Here is a 26,443-nt window from a genome sequence, read left to right as displayed (position 1 = left end):
CTCCACACGTTGGCGCTTTTAGACCCTGCACATGTGAGTAAAGGATTCAAAAGCCCTACTACCAGTTTTCCACTAAATTCTTTAAAAATCCACATCTTGAACTGGCCTCTTTGAAATGAAATGGCTATTGTATCTTTGTTCTTCCAGTTCACTTCTTAATGTCCTTTATTCATTTATCATGTATTCATTTATTCAGCCATAGTGAAGTGTCACCGAGTGTTCACTATGAAGCGACCTTTGCTGAGGTTGTAGGTGAAACCTGGGCCCACTGTCTAGGATGGATTTTTCCTTAGTGAGGATCTCTCTGACTAGCAAGGGTAACTCTGTGAAATAACAGGCATGTTGCCTTGGGGGCAGTTGTTGGCTTTCTCCACAACTCTCTCCAGAGTCACCTGACAAAATCTGTCCTAAGAGCTTTCCCCCGGGTTCTGTTTTATGATCCTTCTACTGAGCCCCACATTCCATTATTTAAAGTAGTCTGCTCCTTGACTAGTGTCGGGAGAGATGCTGCAGGAGGAGAATGTAAGGGGCAGGGAGTGGGGCTTGCAGGCAGGACAAGGAGGGGAAATTTGTTAAGTGTCCGTAGGCCAAGTGAGCTGGACCTTTTATGAACCTGGTGCTTTGATTTGTACATGTAAAACCCAATCATTTTGCTGCCTCTATACAAATCCCAGTAGAGAGAACCCATGTCAGAGCATTCAACTCCGCTGTGTACTTGGGATCAGAGAGAGCTTTGCTGAGGTCAAAGGTGAGGCTGAAGGCTACACAGATGCCTAATTTGTATCTTCGTCCTACATGTTCATCGATGAAACATTTATTGATTATATGCCTATGACTAGGGCCCACATATACATAAGCAAAATGAAAATTCTGCCCTAAGAATCTTCTGTTCCAAAGTATATGATCAATTGGAGATAGAAATTTTCAGATTTGCTCAAAACCTTGAACTGTGTACTCATATCTTGCATCTATAGGAAGCAGATTGGAGAGAATTGTGCAGTTTCCCATGGCACTGACTCAGCATATGAGAAAAGCTCATAATTGCTTAGAGATTGCCCAGGTATTTGACCTGTGCCTGGAAGATCTAAGAAAGGAGTACCCATGTCCTGGGCAAGAGACAAAATGCCCTTCCCCCTTTAGCCTGCCCAAATCCTGTGTTTCCTTTAAGGCCAGTTTGACCTCTGCCCCAATTATAAGGGCTTATGTGATTTTTCCCACCCTCAAGAATTTCTACTTTTTAAACTCCTGAAGTGTTTAACACCCAAGTTTGAGATTTTTAAATTTTTTAAAAATCCCTTTCTACTCATACCTCAGTCAGTTGTGAGTTCTCCAGCAGGGATCACTCATGCTTCCCATTACCTAAATGTGCATATGTGTTTAAACTCCAGTCTTATAGACAAGACCATTGTGCTGTAGGCAAGTAAATTGGACAAGAGGGAACAATATTCATTGGGCTCCACTTCCCACTTTATATTCTTTAGTCCGGAAGCAGTGACATAGCTCATAAACACCACCCCATCCCAGAGGCAGAGACTTAAAGCAGCTCAGACTCACCAGGAGTTTGTATGGTGTGAGGTGCTGTGTCGTAAGGGACACCTTTGTTGAAATGGTTGGTCTGGAGAGGGCTTTTACAAATTATTTTTGCTTTGCCAGATTAAGAGAATTGGATGTTTATACAGTTTTTGGATAAAATTCCATCTCTGTTGCACAGAGATTATTGTCTGAGGAAATAAGCACTAGGAGAAAAGGTAGATGCTGGCAAGCAGAGAAGTATTTTAACTTCTTATATTTGTTCAACACTGTTGTGAGTGGTGTGGGTTTTTAGCCTGACACACTTTTTAACTTGGTAGAAAAATTCCTGGATTCTGTCTCGGGTGTGTGTGAGTGTCCTGGTGTTGCTGAGGGTTTGGTAGAAGTATTCCACTGCCCCATGATGGAAGAAGGATTAGCTAGAGGACCTTCTTATTTACTTTGCTTCTCTAATTCTGCCCTAATTATTTAAAACTACTGCCTTTGAGTCCTGTGCTGTGGTTTCTCGGATGGTACTGTATTTTTGTGATTTGGGAAGAATGTGTGTACCGCCACCATCTCATTAATATTTCTTAGTGACCTTGGGTAACCAGCTAACTTGTTCCTGTAGAATTAGTGTGTATCCCTTCTTCCACTGTTTCCCCTATCCCATAATACTGTGAAAGATTCAAACATAGCCAGTGCTTAGAAATATTAGTCTTTTTGTGTGGGTCATGCTGGACATCGGTCCCAGGGCCTCACACACGTTAAACATGCACTTTACCACCAAGCTGCCCCTGCAACCCAGAGATCCTAATCTGATCTACTTGTTTAATTCTTCTGGATGATTTTTGACTGCAAGTGTAAATTATAGGTATGGCATCACTGAATCTAGAGCAGTGGCTCCCTATCTAGTTGAATTTCCAAATCACCCAAGGAATTAAAAAATGATGAATTTTTGGGTCTCACTTATGGTTGCAGATAGTGGGGCAGGGACTCCAAGAAAATAATCCTTTGGCCACGGGGTGGAGTGGAGTGAGTAGTAGGAGTAGTCTGAAACCACTTCAAATCAGTGCTGGCTTGTGGCAGAGAAATAGCTAAAGAAAATCAGGGAACAGCCACCTTTTCCCTTTTCTTTTTTTTTTTTTATACCAGGTATTGAATCCAGGGATGCTTAACCACTGAGCCACATCCCCAGCTTTTTTTAAAAAAAAAAAAAAATTAATTTTGACAAAGTCTCACTGAGTTACCTAGGGCCTTGCTAAGTTTCTGAGGCTGGCTGTGAACTTGAGATCTTCCTACCTCAGCATGCTGGGCACTCTGGGATCATAGGCATGCGCCATCATGCCTGGCCATCTTTTCGCATTTTAAAGGCATTGTACATTAAGCTTTGTTCCTTTGACACTCTTTTGTAATAAATCTAGAGATTTCTAACCTAGAATATTCCTAATTCCATGAATTGGAGAAGGTCATGGGGCAATAACCCCATTTTAAAGTAACAGCTTTGTGGATCTGTTATTCACATACCATCCATCTCCTGGAAGAGTACAGTTGAATGGTTTTAGTATGTTCCCCTGTTGTGCAACTCTCACCACAAATGTAAAATATTTTCTGGTATCCATTCTGTTGTTTTTTAATGCTCAAGCCTGAATTTCTTGATAAAACTCAATAGGTTATTATCAAAGTTTTTTTATTCCATCTATAATTATGTCAGATAAAGGCATCAGGTATTAAGCTTTGCTTGAGAGTTACATTTTTGAAGGGGACAATACATTAATAAGAAAACCCTAGGTATTGCATCTGGTCTTCCAAATGAGAATGCAGGCGAGGCTGCACATCTCTGCACTGCTCCTCCTCACTGATCACCGTAATGTCTGTGCTAATGATTGGTGACCCATTAGGATGACTTGTTTGAGTGCATTATTTTGAACTGAGCACTTACTGTACTAGTAGTTTTGCTCAGGGTTAGGCATGCCTTATTCTTTTGAAATGGGAGCATTTAATTCAGATAACTGTTCTATAGATGTGTCATCCTCTTTCTGTATTTACCCACAGGAGGCTGCTGTCTAGCTAACTCAGTTTCACTGCAATCTTTTGAAATAGGCACCCTGATTAAGTGGTTTTTCTTAAGGACTGCCACTAATATAGCCTCTCTGTGCTGTTTAGATGACACTACTTAAGGTTGGCTGTAGCCCAGTCTGGGCTTTGAGAGTTTGGCATTGGGACTTGAGGCTGTAAAATCCCAGCTGACCCAAGGAAGGCAAGGCCCTCATTTACTCCTGGGTCATTTTAGGTGGAGTTGTTAGCTGTCCAGTTTCTCCCCACTTCCATGGCTTCCAGGTGTTAGAACTTGGTAGGAATCCCAGGAAAATGGTGATCTATTAATAACTCCAATTGCCCCCAGCTACAGTTCCTGTTTTTTTTTGTTTTTTGTTTTTTGTTTTTTTGGTGCTGGGGATTGAACCCAGGGCCTTGTGCTTGGGGCAAGCACTCTGCCAACTGAGCTATATCCCCAGCCAGCCCCAGTTCTTGTTTTTAAGAGTTACTGCTCTGTAGGCTTCCAGCCCTCCTTTCCCTCAGACAGCCATCTCTATCATGGTGCAGTTATGCCCACTGACCACCCACCTATAGCACACCCAGGCCCTGGGCTCCCGGAAGACATTCATGTAATAGTTAATGCCTTCCCCTGGGATCCTTTGGAATTTATTACTTTATTTATTCAATCCTCTTCAAATAAGAGTTTGCATACTTCTCACTGCCAGGCTTAAAAAAGAAGAAGGAGAAAAATCAAAGACAAACACACATTAAAAAAAAAAAAAAAACAACACAGCACCCCATGACCTCAAACAAACATCTTATCCACTATTGCCTGAGACCTCGTGTTCTCTTAATGAAGCAATGCTTTGGACGATTCTGCCTTGGTGGGTTGCGAGTTTTGTAGGTTATCCCAGCGTGGCTTCTCCTTTCTTCTTTTCCTGCTGCTCTGATTTGGTCCCTTTATTTAGTTATTTCCAGAGGGTGGAAGGACAATTTCCATTTTATTAAAATAGTTGGTATAAAAACCGTGGGCTGGTGAGTTTAGGAATGTCTGGTGATCATTATTTCTGTTGTTACTATCTAAAAGGTGATTTGTTTTGACACAAGAAAACCAGCTTGACTTTGGAGTATAAACCAGACCACTTTGACAAGTGCATCCCCTGTTCTATCAACATCTATTCTAGATTTTCTAACTTCAGTATACACAGATTCATCCAAGGAAATTCCTGGGCTTTGCCTCTTGAGATTCAATTTCTATAGGATAGGGACTAGGATTTTGCATTAGCAAATTGTTCCCAGGTCTTTCTGATGCAGATGAACTACGGACTGACTTTGAGTTTGCCTTGGAGTTTGCCCTTGCTATGCAGGTACCAGCCCAGCAATCTCTGTGAGTAAATGCTTGGCAATTAACCACATATAATTATAGTGTGTACTGTTTCCAAGGCAACATGCATTCTGTCACTTCTCCCAGGCTGGGAAGATTGAAACGGACCATGGAGAGGCCTCAGTAACTGTGGCCTCCAGATTAATGCCATCAAAGTGCTGCATGATGACTGGGTTTTCATGTCATTCATCCAAGGGCTCTACTTAATAGCAGCAGCAATAATGAAAGTGAATCCATCAGAAACCAGAGAGTTGCTGGGTGACTTCTGGAAGGCAACAAGGACACAAGCAAGGATGAGTTCATCTATTCAGTTGCTTGCATTTTCTGCCTCTCTCTTCTCTAATCAGTTTTGTCCAGAATGATAAGAATGTAGAGAAACAGGAGAGGACCTTGAAAGGCTTTTAAAAAAATAGTGACTAGAGTTGTTAAGCATTTGTCTTTCATTCTTTAGTTCTCAACTGAAATAGTACTGTTTGTAAGTCCACGTGTTTTCACTTTCGTCAAGGTACAACTTGAAGGTAACACATGTTGAACTACTTCTTAAGTGATAGGAACTTTCACATGGATTGTCTTGCCATGTTGACCTAAATGCACTTTGATTGTTTTTAAATCTATATGCGAAGATTCCATGTTTTACACATTTCTAGATTAAATAAAGGAAATTAATTATGTATTGTAGTTTACCATTGTCGTGGCTTGGATATGAGGTATCCCCCCAAACAGTGCAGGAATATTCAGAGATGAAATGATTGGGTCTTGAGAGCCATAATCTAGCCAGTTCATTTCAGTTTGATGAACTGTGTGGTAATCATGGGCGGTGGGGCATGGTTGCAGGTGGTGGGTTACTGTGGGTGGGCCCTGGAAGGGTTCATCTTCCCTGTGACCTCTTCCCCCATCTCTCTGCTTCCTGGCCACCATGAGGTGAGCAGCTTTCCTCTGCAATTCTCTAATGCCCATGGTTTCTGTTACACCTTGGACCCAGAGCCTTGGAGTCAGTCATCTATGGACTGAGACCTCTGAAACCATGAGCCCCAAATAAACCTTTCTTCCTCTAAGTTGTTCTTGCCAAGTATTTTGGTCACAGCCACACAAAATGACTAATACGCCCATCTTTTAGGATTTGGCTTTTTGGTTTTAGTTATAAAGTTGAATAGAGCAGTAGAAAAAGCATACAGTCAGACTTTGGGATTTGATCCTGAATTCCATCATAAACAGACTCAGTGATTGACTGCAGATGAGTTTCCTAACTTCTCTGAGCCTGTGACTCTACTTCTGGAAAGTCAAGATCTTGGGCTAGATGAGTCGTCTTGACTTTTGAAGGGTGACAAGTATCTCTCAAGAACCTTCTTCACTGAAAAAAATATATATATTCTTACTTGAAAAAAATCACATTCAGTTTCCAGAGGACCACAGACTTCTCCTAAGTAAAGAAATTGCTTAAGACTCTTCCAGTGCCAACTCAAAATTGCTGAGCCCCACAAGGACCTGGAGAGTCTTGCACTGTTTAGAGTGGTCCTCTGAGGAATGAGTTATTTGATGAGGGAGGTTTTGTTTTTTCTGGCATTTTTCACTAACTGCACTGTGCATTTAAGAGGACCTGGGGGGAAGGAGGGGCAAACACTGGACAAATAAATAGGGAGTGAATGGCATCTGGAATGTGAATGTCTTCCTTATCATTCTTTGCTATTGTAGCTCTTCAAAGGAAGGCGGATGGTATCATTACAAAATGGAAGGATGTGTGGAGGAATTACTTGTAAGGAATATACATGTATTAGTCCATTTTTTGTTACTATGATGAAATATCTGCAGTTAGGTAACCTTGTAAAGAAAAGAGGTTTATTTGCTTGCAGGGGGTTGGCACTGGCATCAGCTTAACTCTGGTGGATAGCACCACTATGGTGGGAGTATGTGTAGAAGTAAGAGGTCCTCTTGCCAGATGGGAAACCAGAGATGCAAGTATCAAGCCCAGGTTTTTAAAAAACTCCAGGAGACATACATTCCCTTCTGAGGGTGTGTCCTAAGGACCTCCCATCAGGCCTTATCTCAAAGGTTCCATCACCTCCCACATCACAACACTGGGAATCAAGCTTCTAACACATGAATCCCTGCTGGACAAACCATATCCAAGCCATAGCAGTACAGATAGAGCAATTTTTAAGCAGTAACTTAAACATGTTCTATTTGAATGTGTAGGAAATCACTTATATGTGAAATCTAAAAATGTGTACTTCATTGAAGCAGAAAATAGAATAATGGTCACCAGGGGTTGGTGATGAGGGGATGGTGAGGGGAATTGGGGATACGTTAATCAAAGGGTGTATCATTTTATTTTGTCAGAAGGAATAAGATTGAGATTATTGTTTAACATGGTGACTGTAGTTAAAACATTGTATTGTGTACATTGTTGAAAATTGCTAAGAAGGCAACTTTTAAGTGTTTTCACTATAGTTAAATAATATACATGTGAGGTCATGCATGAGTTATTTAGCTGAGGTTACCTGTTCCAACAATGTCTACATATTTCACAATGTCATGCTGTATACCACATATATGGTTTTTGTCAGTTAAAATAGGAAAAAATTAAAGTTTTGGTTAATTTTAAAGTGTCAGAAGGGTCTAGGTTGTGGAAATAGCACATGTTCTTCACTGCTTCCCAGATGTTAACTTTGACCATCTTCTGACCTGGTTGGAGTTCTGATCCTGTCTCCTACCCTTGGCCCAATGTTGTAATCCAATCAGGAGAGAAAATCTGTAGTGTTTATTTAGAAACCTCCATTCATTCATTCATTCATTCATTCATTTATTCATTCATTTGTTCGTTCTTGTTTTCTCTGCTTAGGTGTTGAAAAATCTCCTAGGACTTTGGAAGGCTGAATGGACTAAACATGAAGAGCTTAAAAGCCAAGTTCAGGAAGAGTGATGTAAGTACACTGTGACTCATGGTCTGGCTGCTCCCGCTCTGCTCCATGGGCTGCAGAGACAGCCCCACTCCTGCCCTGATAAGGTGCTGGGTTAATAAACTACAGACACCAGAAGCACTCTGGGCCCCCGCTCAGGATGGCTTCTGTGAATGGCATACTTAAGTTCCTTACTGTTGATGTGTAATGCTTTCAAATTAACCTTAGAAAAGTTGGCCTGTGCCTTATAAGGGAACAGTTGAATTAAATATCTTAAAGGAAAGAATCAGGAAAAATCCTTAGCATTTCTGAAGTTGCCCAATTCCTGATTCACAATATCATTTATAGAAGCAACTATTCTGGGTGTGGTTAAGGACTTGCATATTAGCATGTTTCATGTTTGACTTTAATGTGTTTAACTTTGTGAAGGCTTTTGTCTTAAAACAACAGTATGCATGGCTGCCCTTACCTTCACTCCCCCTGAATTCCTGGGATTCTTACTCATTTGTTATTCATCATAAAAGACTTTAGATTGGAGGAACCAGTTGTGATGTCAGAATTATGAAACAAAGTCTCCCACAGGAGAAAATGGAGAAAAATAACACAGCAGGTTTATACAGAGTTACATTTCTACAAAAGGGTTGCCTTATAAACCCCACTGGGATTGCTGTCTCATGCTAACTGCATTGCACATGCTTCCAGCAAGATTGTTGAATGGGAGAAATTTATGGAAGGGTTTTAGAGGGAAGCCCAGATATGTCACCCTGGAAACGTGCATGCACAGATATTATTTAAAATTAGGTAATTAAAGTGAACCTGGATTTTATTGCTTTGCCATGAATTTTATTTTGACAGCTTGGCACAACTGCATTTTTGCAATAAATGGAGGCTGTGTCTTTTACAACTAGCATGTCACACGCACACCTACTCTTGGCTAAAGCTTATCTGTCGAGGTTGTGTAAGTGATGTGGAACTTACTGCTCTGATATGGCCCAGACCAGACAAGATTCTTTGGGGGCGATTGCAAAATATTGTCTTACTTAAAGAAGGACCTAGAAAGGAGGTTCTTAGGAAAAAGTTGATCTCATCTTCTTATTCTTAAAAATTAACTAAAACTCAGGACATATGAAGTGATTTGGCCAAAGCTGTGTAGCTAGGCATTGACCACAGAGAAAGCCTCAGTCATCTGACTTCCTTAGCTGCATCTCTCCTTAGAAACCGCCTTTGATCTGATGATTTACTGGGTAGGATACCAAGCCTGCATATCTACTTTGGCTTTCAATTAAGAAAGGAAAAGCAATTAAATGGACATCGTTGCCCTGTTTAGCAGGTATGAGTTTGTCAATTGTATGATCAGGTTAGCAAGTGTCTTTTTCCATTCCTAAAGAATTTGGGTAGCTTCCATTTACACAAGTGGAGATTATTTTAGCAAAGTGTCGTTGCATTAGAGTTCCATGATATATGAACACGGGCAGGGGGAAATGATAGGCACATAAACTTTCAGTTTAAAAATTTCAAGCTTGTGGCATTAGGGAGGTTGTAGCTGAATTTAGTTTTTAAATAAAAACTGAAATAGTTCCATGGTTTAAGAAAAAAATAATCACAGCAATAACACTAGTGAAAGCTTCTGGGATTTGGCAGCAGAGAAGGCCATGATTTTGGCAGTGAATGCTAAGAGAAGAAATGTTCGAAGAGCAGCCCTGGGGGAGGAGAGCAAAGGAAATTGGTCTAATGGAGCCAGACAAATTCACGTGGTTTCCCAAATACATCCTAAAGTGTTTCTCCAAGCTACGTCACTGCATAGCTAAATGGAGTAAATAAAAATAAAAATTAATAAAAAAAGGAAACCATTTCCAATCTCAATTTATGAATCAACCATATGATAATAATAATGATAAGCAGATAACCATGATGGAGTAGTTACTATGACATCAGGTGCCCTGCCAGGCTCTTCACACAAAATTCATTTACTCTTGCTGCAAACTTTGTGTGGTTGATTTTATTATTAAGTTCATTTTGCAGATGGACACATTGAGGCCTGGGGACATGCAGTCATCTGTCCCAGTTCTTAGAACTCTAAGTCATAGAACCAGTTTTTGTGCCAAGGTCTTTGGATTCCAACACCTGTGTTTCCTGAGAAAAGGAGTTTGAGATCGAGATTCTATTTTATGAACCAGGACAATCCAGGTAGCAGCTGGAAAAAGGAACTTTGAACTTGGATTTAGGTTTGCAGCCTTGGAGAAGTTTCTTATTCTTCTAACCTTGGGTTCCTTAACTGAAATTAGAGGAAATTCCAGCATCAGCCTCACAAGGTGAACTATTAATTATTATTATTATTACTAATAATTCTTAATTATGATGAATGTTAAATGCACTAATGGTTGTGGAACATACATCTCAGGGTGTGTTGCTCAGGAGGTACCTGGAAATAGCTTATTCTTTTCTCCCAAGGAGAAACACAAATGAGATTAAAAAGTTAATAGGATCCAGGGGGCAGAATAATCTGTTAAGAATTACTTTCTCTAAGGAGGGAAACTGAGGGTTAGGAGTGAGTGGGTGAGGGAATCTCACTTTTCAGTGCTTGCCTATGAGGCTGAGGTTTTGGGTATATGTACAAATATGTATATATTTCTATTACTTATTGCAAGAAAAACAAGTCCACAAATTATTACATTCAGTTAAATGAGCAAAACTTTATGATCTTCTGTACACAAAGCAGATGGAGTGGTCTCTCTCAAGTCTCTTAAATCATTAGCCATCCAACTTTCCTGTTTGTCTTTGTGTGAGAGAGAAAAGGAAAGAAAAAGTTCTTTGTATTTCTGGGGGTGGGCAGATGAGGATAGCAGATCAGGTTCATGCTTACATAAAGAGATGACAGGTGACCCATTGCCGTGATCATGTTTCAGCCAGTCTGTGTCTGGGAGGTCTGTAGCCAGATAGGTTTGTGGCCGTGGAGTGAAAAAAAAGGACAAGAGTGGCCCAAAGGAGCCCTCTGTGGATGGCCTTCAGGTCACTACTACTCCAGGACCATCATGCAGGTAGATTTAATCAGAGTGTTTTTCTGGAGCACTTACACTCCACGTCCAGGGCAGGTTTATGTGAATTAATAGGGGACTGAACCTGATTCTACAGGCTGTGCTTAGACAAAGTCATTGTCTGGTTGCTTTGATTCCTAAATATATTGGGGACTCCATAGATAAATCACAGAGTCTAAAAGAGTTCAGGAGTGCCCCGACCAGCAGGACATCAACGGGTACCTGGAGGGGGGTGCTGGGATTGAGAGAGACAAGAGACACGAGAAATGGAGACAAGACAAAAGCCTGATCAAGTCTCGTTTATTAGAGGAATAAACACAGTTAATATAAAGTACAGAAACCAATCAGAGTAAAGCGCGCGAAGGCAAGACTAGTCTCGCGCCAGAACTCCAATAAGGAAGTGTAGTTGTCCAATCATGAAACACCACGCAATCTAGTCTGATGCACCTGGTATAGTCTGACAGGTGTGTAAACAGGTAATGGCACGCCCCGCCAGCATCCGGCAGGCGCCATCTTAGCTCAGCATGAGGCGAAGCACGGGGCGTGACCATGAGCCAAGGCGCGTGACCATGAGCCAAGGCGCATGACCTTGAGGCAAGGCAGGGCGCGTGACCTGCTGGCTCCGCACAGGAGTTTCTGTGGTGGATTATATTTTAAAGTTCACATTTATCACCTTATTTTGAGAATCCTTACACTTGAGTTTGATACTATAGAGGAAATATGAGGTATAGCCCTTGTCTTTAAAGAGCATTTAAACTTGGGAGGAGGAAAAACACATGCAGGAACTAACTAAAGCAAAATGCCAATGCAAGATAAATACTAACGGATCCTTCAAGATGGTACACCTAGTTAGATGGTAAAGACGAGTGATAAATACTCTTGATTTTCAGAGGACTAAATCTGTGTATGGGAGAATTGGGGGAATTTTATTGAGGTGGGACTTTACCCAGGCCTTGAGGATGGGTAGCATTGAGAAGGATGGTCAGAAGAGGGGGACACTGGTTTAGTAGACCCAGTGTCAGAAGTTATTCTTGGCATTGCAAAATAGCAAGACTTCAGGAGACCAGAGAGTACTGTAGCATGACTCTGGGTATTTCAGTAAAAACACTGTGAAGTTTTCAGTCTGGTTTTAAAACCGGATAGACTGACTTCTTTGCTTATAAAGCAAGCCCAGAGTTTTAAGTCATCATTATTTATATCTTTTATGACTGCCATTGTTTTATATCTTTTATCTTTTAGTTTGAAAGTGGCTCTTTACCTCTTTAAATATTTGCAGCAACTAGAATGTGGTTCCACATGGAAAAATGAGCTGTCAGCATGAGAAGTGAGGCCAAAAAGGTTGGGATTTCCCTCTGCTATTACAATGCTCCAGCTTCTGGAATTTCCTTGCAAATGCCAATTTTTAGTGCCTTGAGTGAAATGGGTGGAGGTTGAGGGATGGGAAATGGAATTGAAAGATCTTTGTGACAAATCTTGAGAAATGCCACTCCAATGTGATGGAGTGCTTCACAGTTTACTTTGTGGGTGTGTGTTAAATTTTATGAAAGATTTGTTCCCAATTATGTTTTCCATTATAATAGGGAGGCAGCAAACATCCCATTAAAAAAGAAAAAGAAGAAAAAAAAAAAAAAGCAGCCAGTTTAAAATGACTGGCTCCACAAAAGATTAAATTGATGGTGTACCTTTACGTAGCAGCTGCTAACTATTGCAGCTTTGGCCAAGGAAATGCACACACCCTGTGAATCTTGAGGAACCAGACACATCCTGCTCAGTCAAGGGTTTGAATTTGTTGCCTGTTGAGATAACAGCTCTCATGAAGGTTGACAACCTACATCTCTGCCAAGGTATTTTTTCAAGGAGTTTTCAGTCATTTACAATACGTTTTTACACATGCCTAAGCCCTCCTCTCTCCCACACAAAAAATAATGGGAGTATTTAAAATCTAAGTTTCTCTGTAGACAGAGGAACCTTGGCCAAATGCATTGTGTAGATGTAATTTTAAAATCTATAAATGATAACCCCATTGGGTGGAGGCAGAAGACTCCAGTAAAGTTCTAGAGAGAAATTCGGTCAGGTTCATGTCATGCTGCATATTTTCCAGATCCTGTCAGCTCGTTTTAAATGGGGGATCTGCGTGCTGCCTGATTTCACCTTGTATTAGCTGGCTGGGGCTGCCAAACACGGTATCACAAACTGGGTGGCCTAAGCAACAGAGATTTATTGTCTTGCAGTTCTGAGGCTGAAGCTGTGATCTGGGTGTTGGCAGGGTGGGTTCCTTGTGAGGCTGAGGAAGAATCTCTCCCTGTCCCTCTCCTGGGTTCTGGTGGTTTGCTGGTGATCTTTGAGTGGTAGATGCATCACCCTGGTCCCAGTCTTCATCTTCTCATGACATTCTCCCTGTGTGCATGTCCCCTTTATATAAGGACACCAGTCCAATTGGATCAGTGCCTACTCTAATGACCTCATTTTAACTTGGAAATGTAGGGTTTTCTACTTTTAAAGCAAAATAAGATCACCTACCGAATGAGGTATGTTAGGACTTGAGCACACGAATTAGGGGACAGGGGACACAATTCGACCTAGAACCACTTCTGTGCCCTTTTCATCCTTGAGCAGTTTCTCCAAAAACCCCACTTCTCCACATTGAGCCCCAGAGAGCATCCCACTTGCAGACCTTAGCTCCTTCATGGTGGGGACTATTTTCCGTGTCTGTGGAAGTGAGGTGGGAGCATCACACTTTTTCAGTGGGTGCCTCTGCCTAATATAACGTTGATAACAAGAATGAGCAGGTATTGATGGCTGGCCTTCTACTATAGTAATAACGAGTTCTTATGTATATGGAGTGCTAAGTGGCAGCACTGTGCCAAGCCCTTTGCATGTTTTTTATCATATACTGTGCACCAAATGCTATCCACTATTAGGATAGTTTTGTAAGGGGAATAAAGGTCAAAGGAAGGTGACTTAGTTGGCTAAAGTCACACATTTCTTAAATGGCAGGGTGACTGGGACCTTGATTTTTCTTGACATGGGAGCTTGCATTGTCTGTTGCTGCAGACTCCTGCTCCCACAGGGAATGGGCATTTCTAAATTCTGAAATATCAAACCTCATAAAGTAAATTCTGCTTTATTTCTCTAAAATGAAATAGGACACATAGGATGATTTTTTTTTTTTTTTTTTTTTTTCAACCAAGCCTATCTGTGGCAGCAAAGCTTGCCAGTGTCAATGTTCTTCCTCTGTGGCAGGGAAGGATATGGGACAATCTTGGGTTGTTTGTTTTCTAAAAACCACGTGCATTTCCGTCTTCAGTTCTGAAGGGAGAAAGAGCTATGTTACTGGAGCCAATGACATAGCTGTGTCTAGATAGACTCCTGTATCTGGCTCTGTGAGTCACAGATTCAGTCCACACCATACTTCTTGGTTAAGTGTGTACTTACCCCACACCATACTGTTCCAGCCTCAGATCAATATGAAACCCCAGAACCTGGCTCCTAAACTTAGGGAAGTCTGGTAGTGTACACAATGAGTTTTCTGGGTCATTATCTCTTATCTCTATATTCTGAATTAATTGCCTAGTCATTTTGAATGGAGGTTATTGTTGACCTACATGTTTGTTTGTTTTTTTTGTTTGTTTGTTTGTTTGTTTTTTGACAATTTCTTTATGTAACTTCTCCTTGTGCGTGAAACAGGAATTGCCTCTGAATCCTTCTGTGGAGATTTTCGGATGAGTTTCTACCTAGAGATCTTTGCTGTATAAAGGTGGTTTTTTCACTTAGAGGGCAATAGGAGGGGTAGCTTTAGCTAAGAGCCCAGTATGTCTAAAAAAATGATGTTAGTGAGTAGCTTTGGATTTGCTTTTGCTTAAGTTCCTACCTCCTTTTATTTTTATTGGTGCTGGGGATTCAATCCAGGGCGTCCTACATTGCTAGGCAAGTGCTCCCTCCACTGAGCTACATTGCCAGCCCTCTGCCTCCCCTTAAAAAAGAAAGTGTGCTCTGATCAACCTGATTATTTAATTATTAGTTTCCATTGCATAAATAAAAACACTTTCACTTTTTTGGGGGATGCACTACCTGAAAAGGATTTTGTTATTCATTTTGTTAGGAGGCCAAATTGTCTGATGGTCTTTCCTGGGCTGCCTAGTAGACTGGTTTGCTGGAAGATATAGATGTTTATAATATGAAAGAAAAACAAGAAAAAAAAATCGTTCCCTTGGCTATGTTTATTTTGAAGTGTATTTCCCAATGCTGAGAGTGTTTTTTGGCAATTTTCAGACTTGGTCTGTTTTTAAAGGTTTTTTTGGTTTGGTCTTTTTTTGTTTTTATGAGAATCATGAATCTGTTTTGTTTTTTTTGTACCAGGGATTGAACTTCAAGAACGTTTAATCACTGAACCACATCCCCAGTCCCCTGACCATTTTATTTTTTATTTTGAGACAGGCTTTCACTAAGTTGCAAAGAGCCTTCTTAATTTGCTGAGTTTGACTTTGAACTTGTGATCCTCCTGCCTCAGCCTCCTGAGCTGCTGGGATTACAGGCGTGCACCACCATGACTGGCCTTGAAGCTCCTCATTCTTTGAAGTTTTTTTTCATAACTGAAAAACTGCCAGGTCTTTCTGAGAGAAGGTGGATTAGTGACAGGATAAGCATTTATAACAAAATGCCCAGGAATACAGTAACTCAAACAAGATAGAAGTTTTCTTCTGAATCAAGAGTTTTAAGCGGGCTGGAGAGATAGCTCAGTTGGTAGAGTGCTTGCCTTGCAAGCACAAAGTCCTGGGTTCGATCCCCAGCACCACACAAAAAAAAAAAAAAAAAAAAAAAAAAAAAAAAAAAAGAGAGTTTTAAGCAATTTAAGGACCTGCAGGGCAGTTGTGCTCCATAGATTCCTCAAGGGATCCAATCCTACTGTTGATGTCCTTCTGCTCCCTCTAGGGCTACACTGTGCCACGTACAAGGCACTTGCCTCATGTGGTTCTTAAGCATCTGAAATGTGGCTAGTCCCAATTGAGATGTGCTGTAAACATGAAATACACACCAGATTTCAAAAACTTCACACCCCTAACAAAATGATATAAAATATCTTATAATGTGTTCTATAAATTTTAAATAATTATACATTAAAATGCTAACATTCTGGGCACAGCAGATTAATAAACCTAGTCAAATTCATTTCACCCGCTTCTCTTTATGTTTTGAAATGTTGTTATCAGAAACTGAAATGATGTAAGTCTTGCATGATAATTCTGTTCTAGGCTGCTCATGTTGCATGGTCAAGATTCAAGTTTTAAGGAACCAGAAAGAGGAAGAGTAAAGAATAAGCATTTCCTTTTCAAAGTATATGCTCCCAAGGGGCACAAATTATCACCCACACATGGAACTGATTGGAGCTTAGTCACATGCCTAGTTGCATGGGAGGTGGGAGAACACATTCTCTAGCTGGCAGTCAGGAAACCAACCAAACCTTCAAGGGCAAGAGAGAATGGACCCTGGAGACAATTGACTTAGTCATAGGCAATATCCTCAGAGAATCATTTGAGACGTGAGTGTTAAAGGTGCACCAGAATTGTGGTCACACTTTAATGACTTCCTACTTTTACCCAGAAGTGACTATTGGTTGCTTTTTGTCCAATACCCTTTGTTGTGTTGGTGGAAAGCTATCAAAGCATGCTGTTTTAGATTAAATGCTTTTCCATGTTAGGAATGGAAAGTGCTCCTGGGTGTTATCAGCTGGTGACATTAGGTAATCTGTCAGCCTTTTCCTTTTTAAGTCTAGTAATATACTAGGTGACCTGATCTGATAAGGGTTTAACAAGGGTCTGTTTTAAGTTACCACTTTACAGTTGTAATTTTGAGGTGACTTTCACAGATAGGAACTATCAGCATCTGATCTTACACCTCCATTGAAAAGTTGGGGAATGATATCAGCGTGCAGTTCTACTTTACAGAGGTGGCTTTAGGCTATACTTAGTCCTTGCTCTCAGTCAGCATGTGATTTGTGAAATTTAAAGATCCAAGAATCCATAATTACATTGATTGATTTCATCTGAACACATATGACGGTTTAACTCTTGAATTGTAGAACTCAGAGTTCTAACTATGCAGAACTAATTCTTTTTTTCCCGGGTATTGCTCTGTGTTTCTCTGCATGTTTGTGTGGTATTTGGGTATTTGAACCCAAATGCAGGATGCTGATTTTATCCCTCTTAAATATTACTTTATGTTTGTTGAATTCTATTTTGTAAGATAAATCTATTACTGTAGTTTTATTTTTTCATAATTTTAAATTCTAGTTCTCATCATAATCATGTTGAGTCATGCACAAACTTGGTAGGCATACTTATTTAATTTTGGAATAAGTCAGGAATAAGCATTGAGTTATCTCTGTGTATGTGAGAAAATATGAGAAATTTACACATTTAGTGCTTGTATTATATCTAAACTATTACCATACTTCCAAAGGGACAGTGCCTTAATCCATCTTCTTTGGGGTCTGATTTTTCACACTGTTTGCAGCTCGACCTTTGTATTACTTCTCAGCCTGGTTTCCTATCTTATTCTAGTTTTATCTTTTATACTGTGTGATATCAGATAAATTACATAATCTTTCTGATGTTCAGTTTTCTCTCCTGTAATTCAGGATGGGACCACAGATTCCTTAAGTGTCATGACGATGAGTATAAAATCTGGCACACAGTAAGTCCTCAGTACATCACAGTGGCCAAGGACTGTTGCAGTGCCTGGTGTTGGTCGGTCCTCTGTTTTGTGTGATGAATGAATGGTCTCAAAGAGTTTACTGTCCAGTTGAGATAATGTGACCAATGTGCATTAAACAGTCTCAGCAGTGCAAGGCTCACACCATTCAAATCAGCTCTGTTGTGTGGAGTTCAGGGAAAACTCAAGGAAGAGGGGAGCTTGGGTTGGGTGATCTTGGCTGGGTAGGCGACAATTACGAGAGGAAACCAGTCCTGATGAGGGGTACAGCAAAGAGGAAGGTGTATGGACAAGTAATAGGCAGTAAATTTCCAAAGAGGGATGGACTTCTCTGCCAGGGTGGGGTGGGGTGGGGTGGGGTGAGTGAAACTGAAGAATGAAGTTTTGAGATGATTGTATTTGGAAGTAGAATGATTGGAGGTTTTGAGAGAATGTAACCCGAGAAAGGGACCAGGGCTCAGGCCAAGGCTAGGGTGGTGGCTGCTTCAGGGAAGGAAGGGATGGGATTTGAGTGGGTGTGGGGTTGAAGAGCGGGGAGGGAGCCTAGATTCCTGTTGATACACAAAGGAAGGTCTCTAAATTGTGCAGCCGCGCCCTGCGATGGCCCTGCCAGCCAAGGGTAAGTGCCCCTCATCTCCTGAGAGATCTGGCGTGGGCTTATTTTTGACTTGCATTTGACTCAGCAACTTGATTAGGAAACCAAAAAAGGTGACAATCTATTTGATTAAGAGAATGTTCAGGGAATAGTCATTTAACACTAAAATGCATTTGCCTGTCAGTTATTATCCTAGCAGCTTCAATTATAATTTGGTTACTCTTCCTTATTAGAGAAGAGCCATTCTTTATCTCTGTTTTCCAGATGAGAAAACTGCACCATAGTAATTTGTTATGCTGCTTTGCTAGTACTATTGTAACACAGTACCAGGAACTGAGCAGCTTCAACCACAGAGATTCATTATCTCATAGTGCTGGGGAGAGGACTTTGAAGACACTGGTGTCTGCTAGTTGGTTTTCCCTGTGAGCCTTGAGGGAGGGTCTGTTCCACATCCCTCCTCTAACTTCAGATAGTTCCCCTGAAGCCTTTGGGATTCCTTGGCTTAGAGGAGCCTCAGCCCTCTCTCTGTCTTCATCTTCACATGGTGATTTCCCCTTTGATAAGGGACACCAGTCATACTGATTTATTAACTAATTACATCTGCACTGACTCTATTTCTAAACAAAGTTGCATCTTGTACTAGGGGAAGGACTTCAACAGATGATTTTTGGGGAGTGCACAATTCAACCTGTAATATTCATGCGCATCACTGAGGTCCAGCAGGAATTAAGACTTGTACTTGGGGACTCTGGCTCCAGGCGCACCGTCTTCACCACATCTGCTGCTGATACGCACAGGCTGTTTCCATTGGGAGTTTCAGGACACGATGATGCCAACCAACTTATAAAGGCTTGGAACTGAATTTCAGATTCCTTATTCCAATTGCCAGTGGCAACTGAAGATGACAATCACGGGTAAACTTTAACCAAAACATGCTTCAGTGAAGCCTGCTAGTCAGGCCCAGAATTATCAGTCTGAAAGCTTTTGGTGGCAGAGATAAGAGTGGGGTGGAGTATACAGAAGTCAAAGTGGTTAGACCTGTTTTGGGAAGAGGTGGGTCAAAGAGAAGAAGACTAACAATGCAAAGTGGGAACTGAGACTTAGGAATGTAGGTTTTTAAATGTAGGTCTTTAACATTTCAAGGGGTACAGTTCCCTTGGGTGGTGGTTTCTGGCAGTGGATCCAGGTCTTGGGGAATTGTCTGCCTGAAGGATAACTGGAAGGTGGATTGTTTCATAAGCCCTGGATTTACAAGTCCAGCAGTCAAAAGAGTCTGTTACTATGGATTCCTGCCTCTTCAAGTGTATTTGGAAAGCTACGCCAGCCCTTCCCCCATGGTGGACTGAAGTGGATTGAGGTTGCAAATAGCAGTCTTGGGCATGGTAGGTGATATGGGATTTTTGTTTCTGTTCTGCTTGAAGCTCTAGTCCAGTTCTTGACACCAGTCACTATGCAGCATGAATGAATTGACTATAAAATGAAAATACCGCCTATTTATCACCACCTTATCCCTGTAGCTCCTCCCTGCTCAGCACTTACCAGTCCACAATATTGTGGACAGAAAGAACAAGTCATTGATATTTTTTGGTGTCGCCACTAGGATGGTCTGAATATCCTCTTGGCCACGTTTGAGTATACTGTGACATTAACAAGTGTCATTAAAGGGCTAATTATTTATAGTCCAACTGTGTACAGCCATCCCTCAGTATCCATGGAGTTTTGGTTCCAGAGCCACTGTGGACGGTTCCAGAGCCACTGTGGACACCAAGACCTCAAGTCCCTCATAGAATGGCATAGTATTTGCATGTAGCCTGTGTAATCCTGTTTTATGTGTGCATAATCCTGTTTTGCACTTTAAATCATCTCTAGTTTATAGTACCTAATACAATGTAAATGCTAAGTAAGTAGTTGTTATACTGTGTTGTTTAGAAAATAATGAAATAATGACAAGAAAAATGGCTGCATTTTCAGTAGACTTTTTTTTTTCAAATATTTTCAGTTTGCAACTGAATCCATAAATGTGGCACCCATGGATATAAAGGGGTGGTTGTACTTTTCTTGCACACGAACTCACATTATTTGTATGTACAGTTCATTAGCTCAAGTGGTTGGAGAACCACATTATTAACTTGGACCTTATATAAACAAATTAACTAGACTGTGTTCTTTGGGCAGAAAATTACCTAAATGTAGACCCAGTATACTATCTGGCCTTTGTGTCTCATTGATCCCAAGAGAGCTTGACTGTTATTGATTAAGAACAGTGCCATTGGTTTCCAGAAACAAAATAGTGCTTAGGGTTCTGGGTTTTGATGAGGCAGCTGCTTTGAACCTCATTTAAGGAATCTTATAATATTGTCAGAAAATTTTTATATCTTTGTGAGTTATTTAGCCATAGTTTGTAAAAAGAGATTCTGGGCAGATTCTAGTCAGGGAAGAAATTCTCCAGAATGGCCAGCTAAATCTTCAAGACGGGCCCAGGTTTCTGTATCTTTGAGGCTTTGATACTTCAACCCTATTCATGCTAACATCTCTTTTTTCTCCATAAACCTGTATTTCATTAATGGCACTGTGAGGGTGATCACTGTTAGAATTCTTGACATACTTAGGGAAAGCTCTATTAAGGAAATAATGTGCAAAAGGCAAAGAGTTTATCATCATGTTATTTATATTCATGAAAAGTTGGGAGCAACCAGATATTAAAAGAGTCAGCAAATGTTACATACATAGAAAAGAATGGTATATAGTCATTAAAAACATTAAGATTAAAAATCATGCAGCAACTGGGAACATGCATAAAAAATAAGTACATTTTAACTGAGCAAATATAAAACAAAGGCATATAGTATATATCAACTCTTCTAGTTAGAGGAAGAGTAAAAAAATAAGAATGGGCATAAATATTTCTCTGTATATTCCGCAGGGTGATAACTCTTAAATATATATAAAATAGAAACCACTTGTGTATCTAAAATGAAAAAAATAGGTTGAATATATTTTGCATACATATTATCCAGCCAATTAAAATGTCACAGAATGTATTAAAGAAAGCTGCCTCATAAGTTGTTACTAAGAGGTAAAAACAAGTTCTAAATATATTTGTGATATTTTAAAAACTGTGTGATGGTTTTCTTTACCTACAAAATACTCTGGAATATATGAACAGGGATAAAAGGTCTCAAAGATAAATTCAGTTTTGTTTGTTTATTTGTGTGTGTGTGTTTTTTTTTTTTTTTTTTTTTTTTTTTGGTACCTGGGATTTGGAACCCGAGGGCACTTAACCTCTGATCCACATCCTCAGCCCTTTTTATTTTTTATTTTGAGATTTTAAGATAAGTTCTCCTTATGTTGCTGAGGCTGGCTTTGAACTTGTGATCCTCCTGCCTCAGTCTCCCGAGCTTCTGGGATTACAGGCACATACCACTATGTCTGGTACACATATAACTTTTGTGAAGCCTGAGGTTTATACAAAAATATATGGGAGTCCTTTTTTTTTTTTTAATTTTATTTATTTGTTTGAGGTAGCAGGGATAGAACCAGGGCCTCATGTATGCCTGATAAGTACTCTACCACTTAGTTACATCCTCCGCTGTCCTTTAAAAAAAAAAGAAAAAAATCCCTTGCCAGTTTTACATAGCTTCTCTCTGTGTCTCTGTCTCTGTCTCTCTCTCTGTCTCTGACTCCCTCTCTCTCTTTCTCTGTGTTTGTGTGTGTGGGCCCACACACTTGAACATTGCTAAGCTTGCTAAGCCTTGAAAGGGACCCTGAAAGTTAAGACTTAGTAGCTGCAAGGGTTTATGAGAAATCAACCCTCTGAGTCTGGATCTGCATTTTTGAACTTTGAAACTTGAGGAAGAAAAGGCTACAGCCTTAGGCATCTAGACACTTCTTTAGATTCAAGCAATTACCTTCTGGGCACTTTTAGGCCAAGTAGATGCAAGCCTGGTAAATTGCACTAATGAATAAGTTCATTAAGAATTTATGGTGGTTCTTTTTACATCAATTAAGTGCATCCATCTTTCTTCTAGTTTAGTGTTTCTCCAAATCTGATGGATGCTTGGACCATCAGCACCAGCAGACCCGGGGAACTTGTTAGAAATGTCGATTTTTAGACCCTACCCCAGATCTGCCTAATCAGAATTCTGGAAATGGGGCTCACTGATCTGTGTTTTGACCCCCTCTTTCCCCAAATGATTCTGATGCTAAGTAGAGTTTGAGTTCTGATCTGGCTCAATAGTTGCCAGATTTATTACAATACACACCAAGGAAGCTTTTAAAATGATGGCTTAGTAGGCTCCACCCTGAGAAATTCCCTGTTCAATGAGAAGAATGTTGAGTCACCACAGCAAGTGAAGAATGGAGATTATGGCACTTTTAGTGAGGAGAGGTTTAAATGGATAGCTGTACAGATGAACACTTTTATTGGTGTGTACTTTGTCCTGGCTCTTTTCCCTAAGTTTCACCAGGGAATAAGTAATAATTACTTACCTGAATGTCTGAGCATTGTTCTGTGCTTAGATCCATAAATGTCACCTAAGAGTTTAGTTGAGCCAAGTGCTGTGGTGCTCGCCTGCAATTCCAGCTGCTTGGGAGACTGGGGTGGGAGGATCCGAGTTCAAAGGCAGCCTCAGCAAAAGTAAAGTGCTAAGCAAATCAGTGAGACCCTGTTTCTAAATAAAATACAAAATAGGACTGGGGATGTGGCTCAGTGGTCGAATGCCCCTGAATTCAACCCCAGTACCAAGAAGAAAAAAAGAGTAGTTGAATTTGTAAAGCTCAAATTCATTTATTCTACTTACTGTATCTAACTTCTCTGGGTCTTTGTTTCCTTCTAGGAAAAATGGAGATTTTAGAAAAGTATCTCCCTCCTAGGGATTAAGTAAGACAGGAATGCGAAATGTTTTTCCTTTTCCTTTCCTAAGTACTTTCTAATTCCCAGTTATAGACCCCTATCAAATCTTGGTTTTGTTTTATTTTTGCTTGTTTTATTTTGTAGTACTAGGGATCGAAACCAGGGCTTTATGCATGATAGGCAAGTGCTCTAACACTGAGCTACATCCCAACCCCTAAATCTGTTTTTGTTTTTGTTTTGTTAACATTTCTTCTATTTTCATATTCCTTAAGCTGAATTCCATACAGGATTTAGATAATGAAGAAGTTATTATGCTTATTTCCCATGGGATGACTTCAGTTTTATTGCCTGACTTTTATGTCCCATGGGGCATAGGAATGAGAAGTTATTCTTGTTAGTGGAACAAAGATGTGTTCGTACTGTACTGTCCACTCCTGCAGTCATTAGACAGATGTCAGTTGAGCCCTGGAGATGTGATTAGAGCTACTACTGAGGAACTGAATTTTTTATTTTATTCAGTATAATAAATTTAAATTTAAAAAGATACTCAGTTCAGATATTGGAAAATGTTGAATGGCTTTGGGATAACTTGGGTATGTGAATTTATTTTTTCAACTATAAACCTCATGAAATCTAAATAGATGTCATGTATTTCCAGTAAATGTGTAATGTCAGAATCGAGATGTACTGAAAGTATACGGTAAAAACTTAGTATGAAAGTAAGAATATCAAATATCCCCCTAACAGTTTCATTCTGATTTCTTGCTGAAACTATAATATTTGGGCTATATATATTGTAAGAAACCCATGAAAACCACGCTCTGGACACGGGAAATCACATGAGGGAGTTTATTAAGCAAACAGAGTGTCTCCCTGCAGGGTAAGAGAGAAAATGAGAAGAAAAGAAAAAGGGTGCGCACAAGAAAGAGTGGAAAAGCGAGGAGGAGAGAGAAAGAGAGTGAGTAGGAGAGAGAAAGCAACCCTTAAGCAGTTGAATTCTGCCGGGCTAACAGGGGACCAATAACAGAGAAGAATACTTGCAAACTGACTGATGAACCAATAGCTAGCTAGGATGTTCACAGACTGACAAGTAGTTGGGAGGCAGGGAAATGGCTGCAATGGAAAGGGCGGGAGAGCAGCTTTCAGGCTGACAAGGTAGGTTGTGATGCAACGTAAAGGGCGGGGATCAGCTTTGTATTACATATATCAAGTTATATAAAATGATCCTAAAATTGATTTCACCATTTTGTTTGTACTTTTTCAATTGACTGTCAGAAGACATAAACTTCGACGTACATTATATTTCTCTTGGGCAGTGCTGTGTTAGAAAACAAAAGAAAAAACTAAAAAAGCAAAACTCTTCATGTTCAAGATTGAGAGTGAAATGATGCTGTCCACACAGGGACCTCCTTACATTGGCACCATCAGGAGTGAGGACTGATACTTCTCTCAGCCTCTGGCCACTTGCATTTGCCTTTGAGGAACTGATGGAGCCACTTTCCCTTTTCTTTTGGCTTACACACACAGCCCCTGTATTTGGAATAAGTGATCGCCCACCCTTTGCCCTCTGTCCTCTGGAACTGCTAGTTTGATACCACTTATTTCAATATGGAGCATCTCAGCAAAGTGCATTTTTTTTTTTTAAAGTGCTATCTTTTTTTTTTTTTTTTTTTTTTTAGTGCTTTTTTTAATGTTATGATTTTGCCTTTTATGGGTTTTGTTGTTTTCCTTTTTTTTTTTTTTTTTTTTTTTTTTCTGTCAGGTAATCTAGCGTAGGAATGTAATTGTTCTGCTCCGGTGTTTTTCTCTGTCCATACAAGGGAGTTGCCATTCTTGGAACTCAGATTTATAACCACTTCCTTATTTTTGTAATGCCTCCTAATATACTTTTCAAAAGGGATTTGACCTTCCCATAATTCAGTTTTCCTTGAAGTGTTAAATGACCTACTTTAGCAGCCCTGACTTTATAGGACCCCTGGAATGTGAATATCTTTCTGTTATTTAGAGTTTCTTGTTAAGCTGAGCATAATGAAGATTTCTTACAAGGTAAACATAAATATATCATTTAAAGATTATTTTCTGCTTTTATAAATTGATTTCTCCTATTTGGAGGGCCCTTACACAAAACATCTCAGGCTGAACAATGGATTTCAAGCTGGTATTTAGACACTTAGTTGACTGTGTATGTGCATGTGGTACTGGGGATTGAACCCAGGACCTTGCTCATGCTAGGCACAAGTGGTCTATCACTGAGCTACAACCCCAGCTGTTTTTATTTTATTTTGAGACCAGTCTCACTAAATTTCCCAGGCTGTTCATGGTTAGGATTACAGGGATTACAGGTGTGCTCCACTGCTACATGGATATTTTGAAGATGATACCTGAGCCAAGGAGTTCTGAATTTGTGAAAGTATATTTTCATTTTTGGGACTTCATTGTAATGGTATTGGGCCTATTGTATGATTGATTATGCTTGTAATATATATGTACATATATACACATACATTTGGTTGTATATGTATATATGGTTTGTATATGTATACATGTGGTTGTATATGTATATATATATGTACATATATATATGTACATATATGTTTATGTATGTGTGTACATATATGTGGGTATATATATTTGTTGTTGTTGGTGGTGGTGGTGGTGGCTCTTATTATTCTAGTAGTTTTTTTTTTTTTTCCTTTTTGAAATGCCAGATTATCTAAGCCATCTAATGGTAACAGAAACAATGCATGTGATTCTCTTGCATATGCCACATGTTATTCTTTGACCTTGAACTTTGTACTGTGGATTGCATTTCTTGAGAAATAACCTTTTTCCACTCCAGAAAAGTTTTTCATCTTCCTTAACAAGAGTTAGGAACTCAGCCAAACCTGTTCGTTTGTTTGTCGCAGTGAGCATTGAACTCAAGAGGGCTTTATACTGAACTACATCATTTTTTATTTTTTATTTTATTCTAAGACAATCTCACTAAATTGCTGAGAATCTCACTGAGTTGTTGAGGCTGGATTCAAACTTGTGACCTGCCTGTCTCAGTCTCCCAAATTACTGGGGTTACCTGCATCTGCCACTGTGCTTGGCCTCATCTCAGTTATAAGAGATGATAAACATGTAAAACATGGGGTCCGAGAGCCACAGAGGTTGGCTCAACATTTTCCTGTTAACTTCTGGATTCCATCAGGACTTGGTACATGGTGTTTCTGATTAGTGGGCTCCATCCCATTGGCCTTAGCTCTGCTGATTACTTTTGTGCGACTCCTACAAATGCAGTTTGCCTCCCTGAGTTTCCACATGGGCAAAATAAGATGCTCTCCAAAGTCTCATTAAGCTTCAGAATTGTCTATTTCCTGTTCACATCTCTTTCTAACCGCTCAACTTCCATCCATCTTTCCTTCCACTGGTAATTGCTTC

The 26,443-nt window shown here is 40.0% G+C and overlaps 1 protein-coding gene across 1 annotated transcript in view; it reads left to right on the top strand.

Annotated features, from left to right (window-relative positions):
- RAI14 (retinoic acid induced 14) overlaps positions 1 to 26,443 on the top strand; it is a 144,094-nt gene that overhangs the window by 17,467 nt on the left and 100,184 nt on the right. Inside the window, 1 exon segment of the mRNA XM_079145741.1 lies at positions 7,770 to 7,851. Coding sequence (XP_079001867.1) covers positions 7,816 to 7,851 — 36 coding nt within the window. The 5' untranslated portion in view covers positions 7,770 to 7,815.

This window comes from Sciurus vulgaris (assembly GCF_902686455.1).
Source record: "Sciurus vulgaris genome assembly, chromosome: 6".
NCBI classification, from domain to species: domain Eukaryota; kingdom Metazoa; phylum Chordata; class Mammalia; order Rodentia; family Sciuridae; genus Sciurus; species Sciurus vulgaris.
Note: the sequence above shows the minus strand (reverse complement) of the source record. Positions and strands in the feature narration are given on the sequence as shown.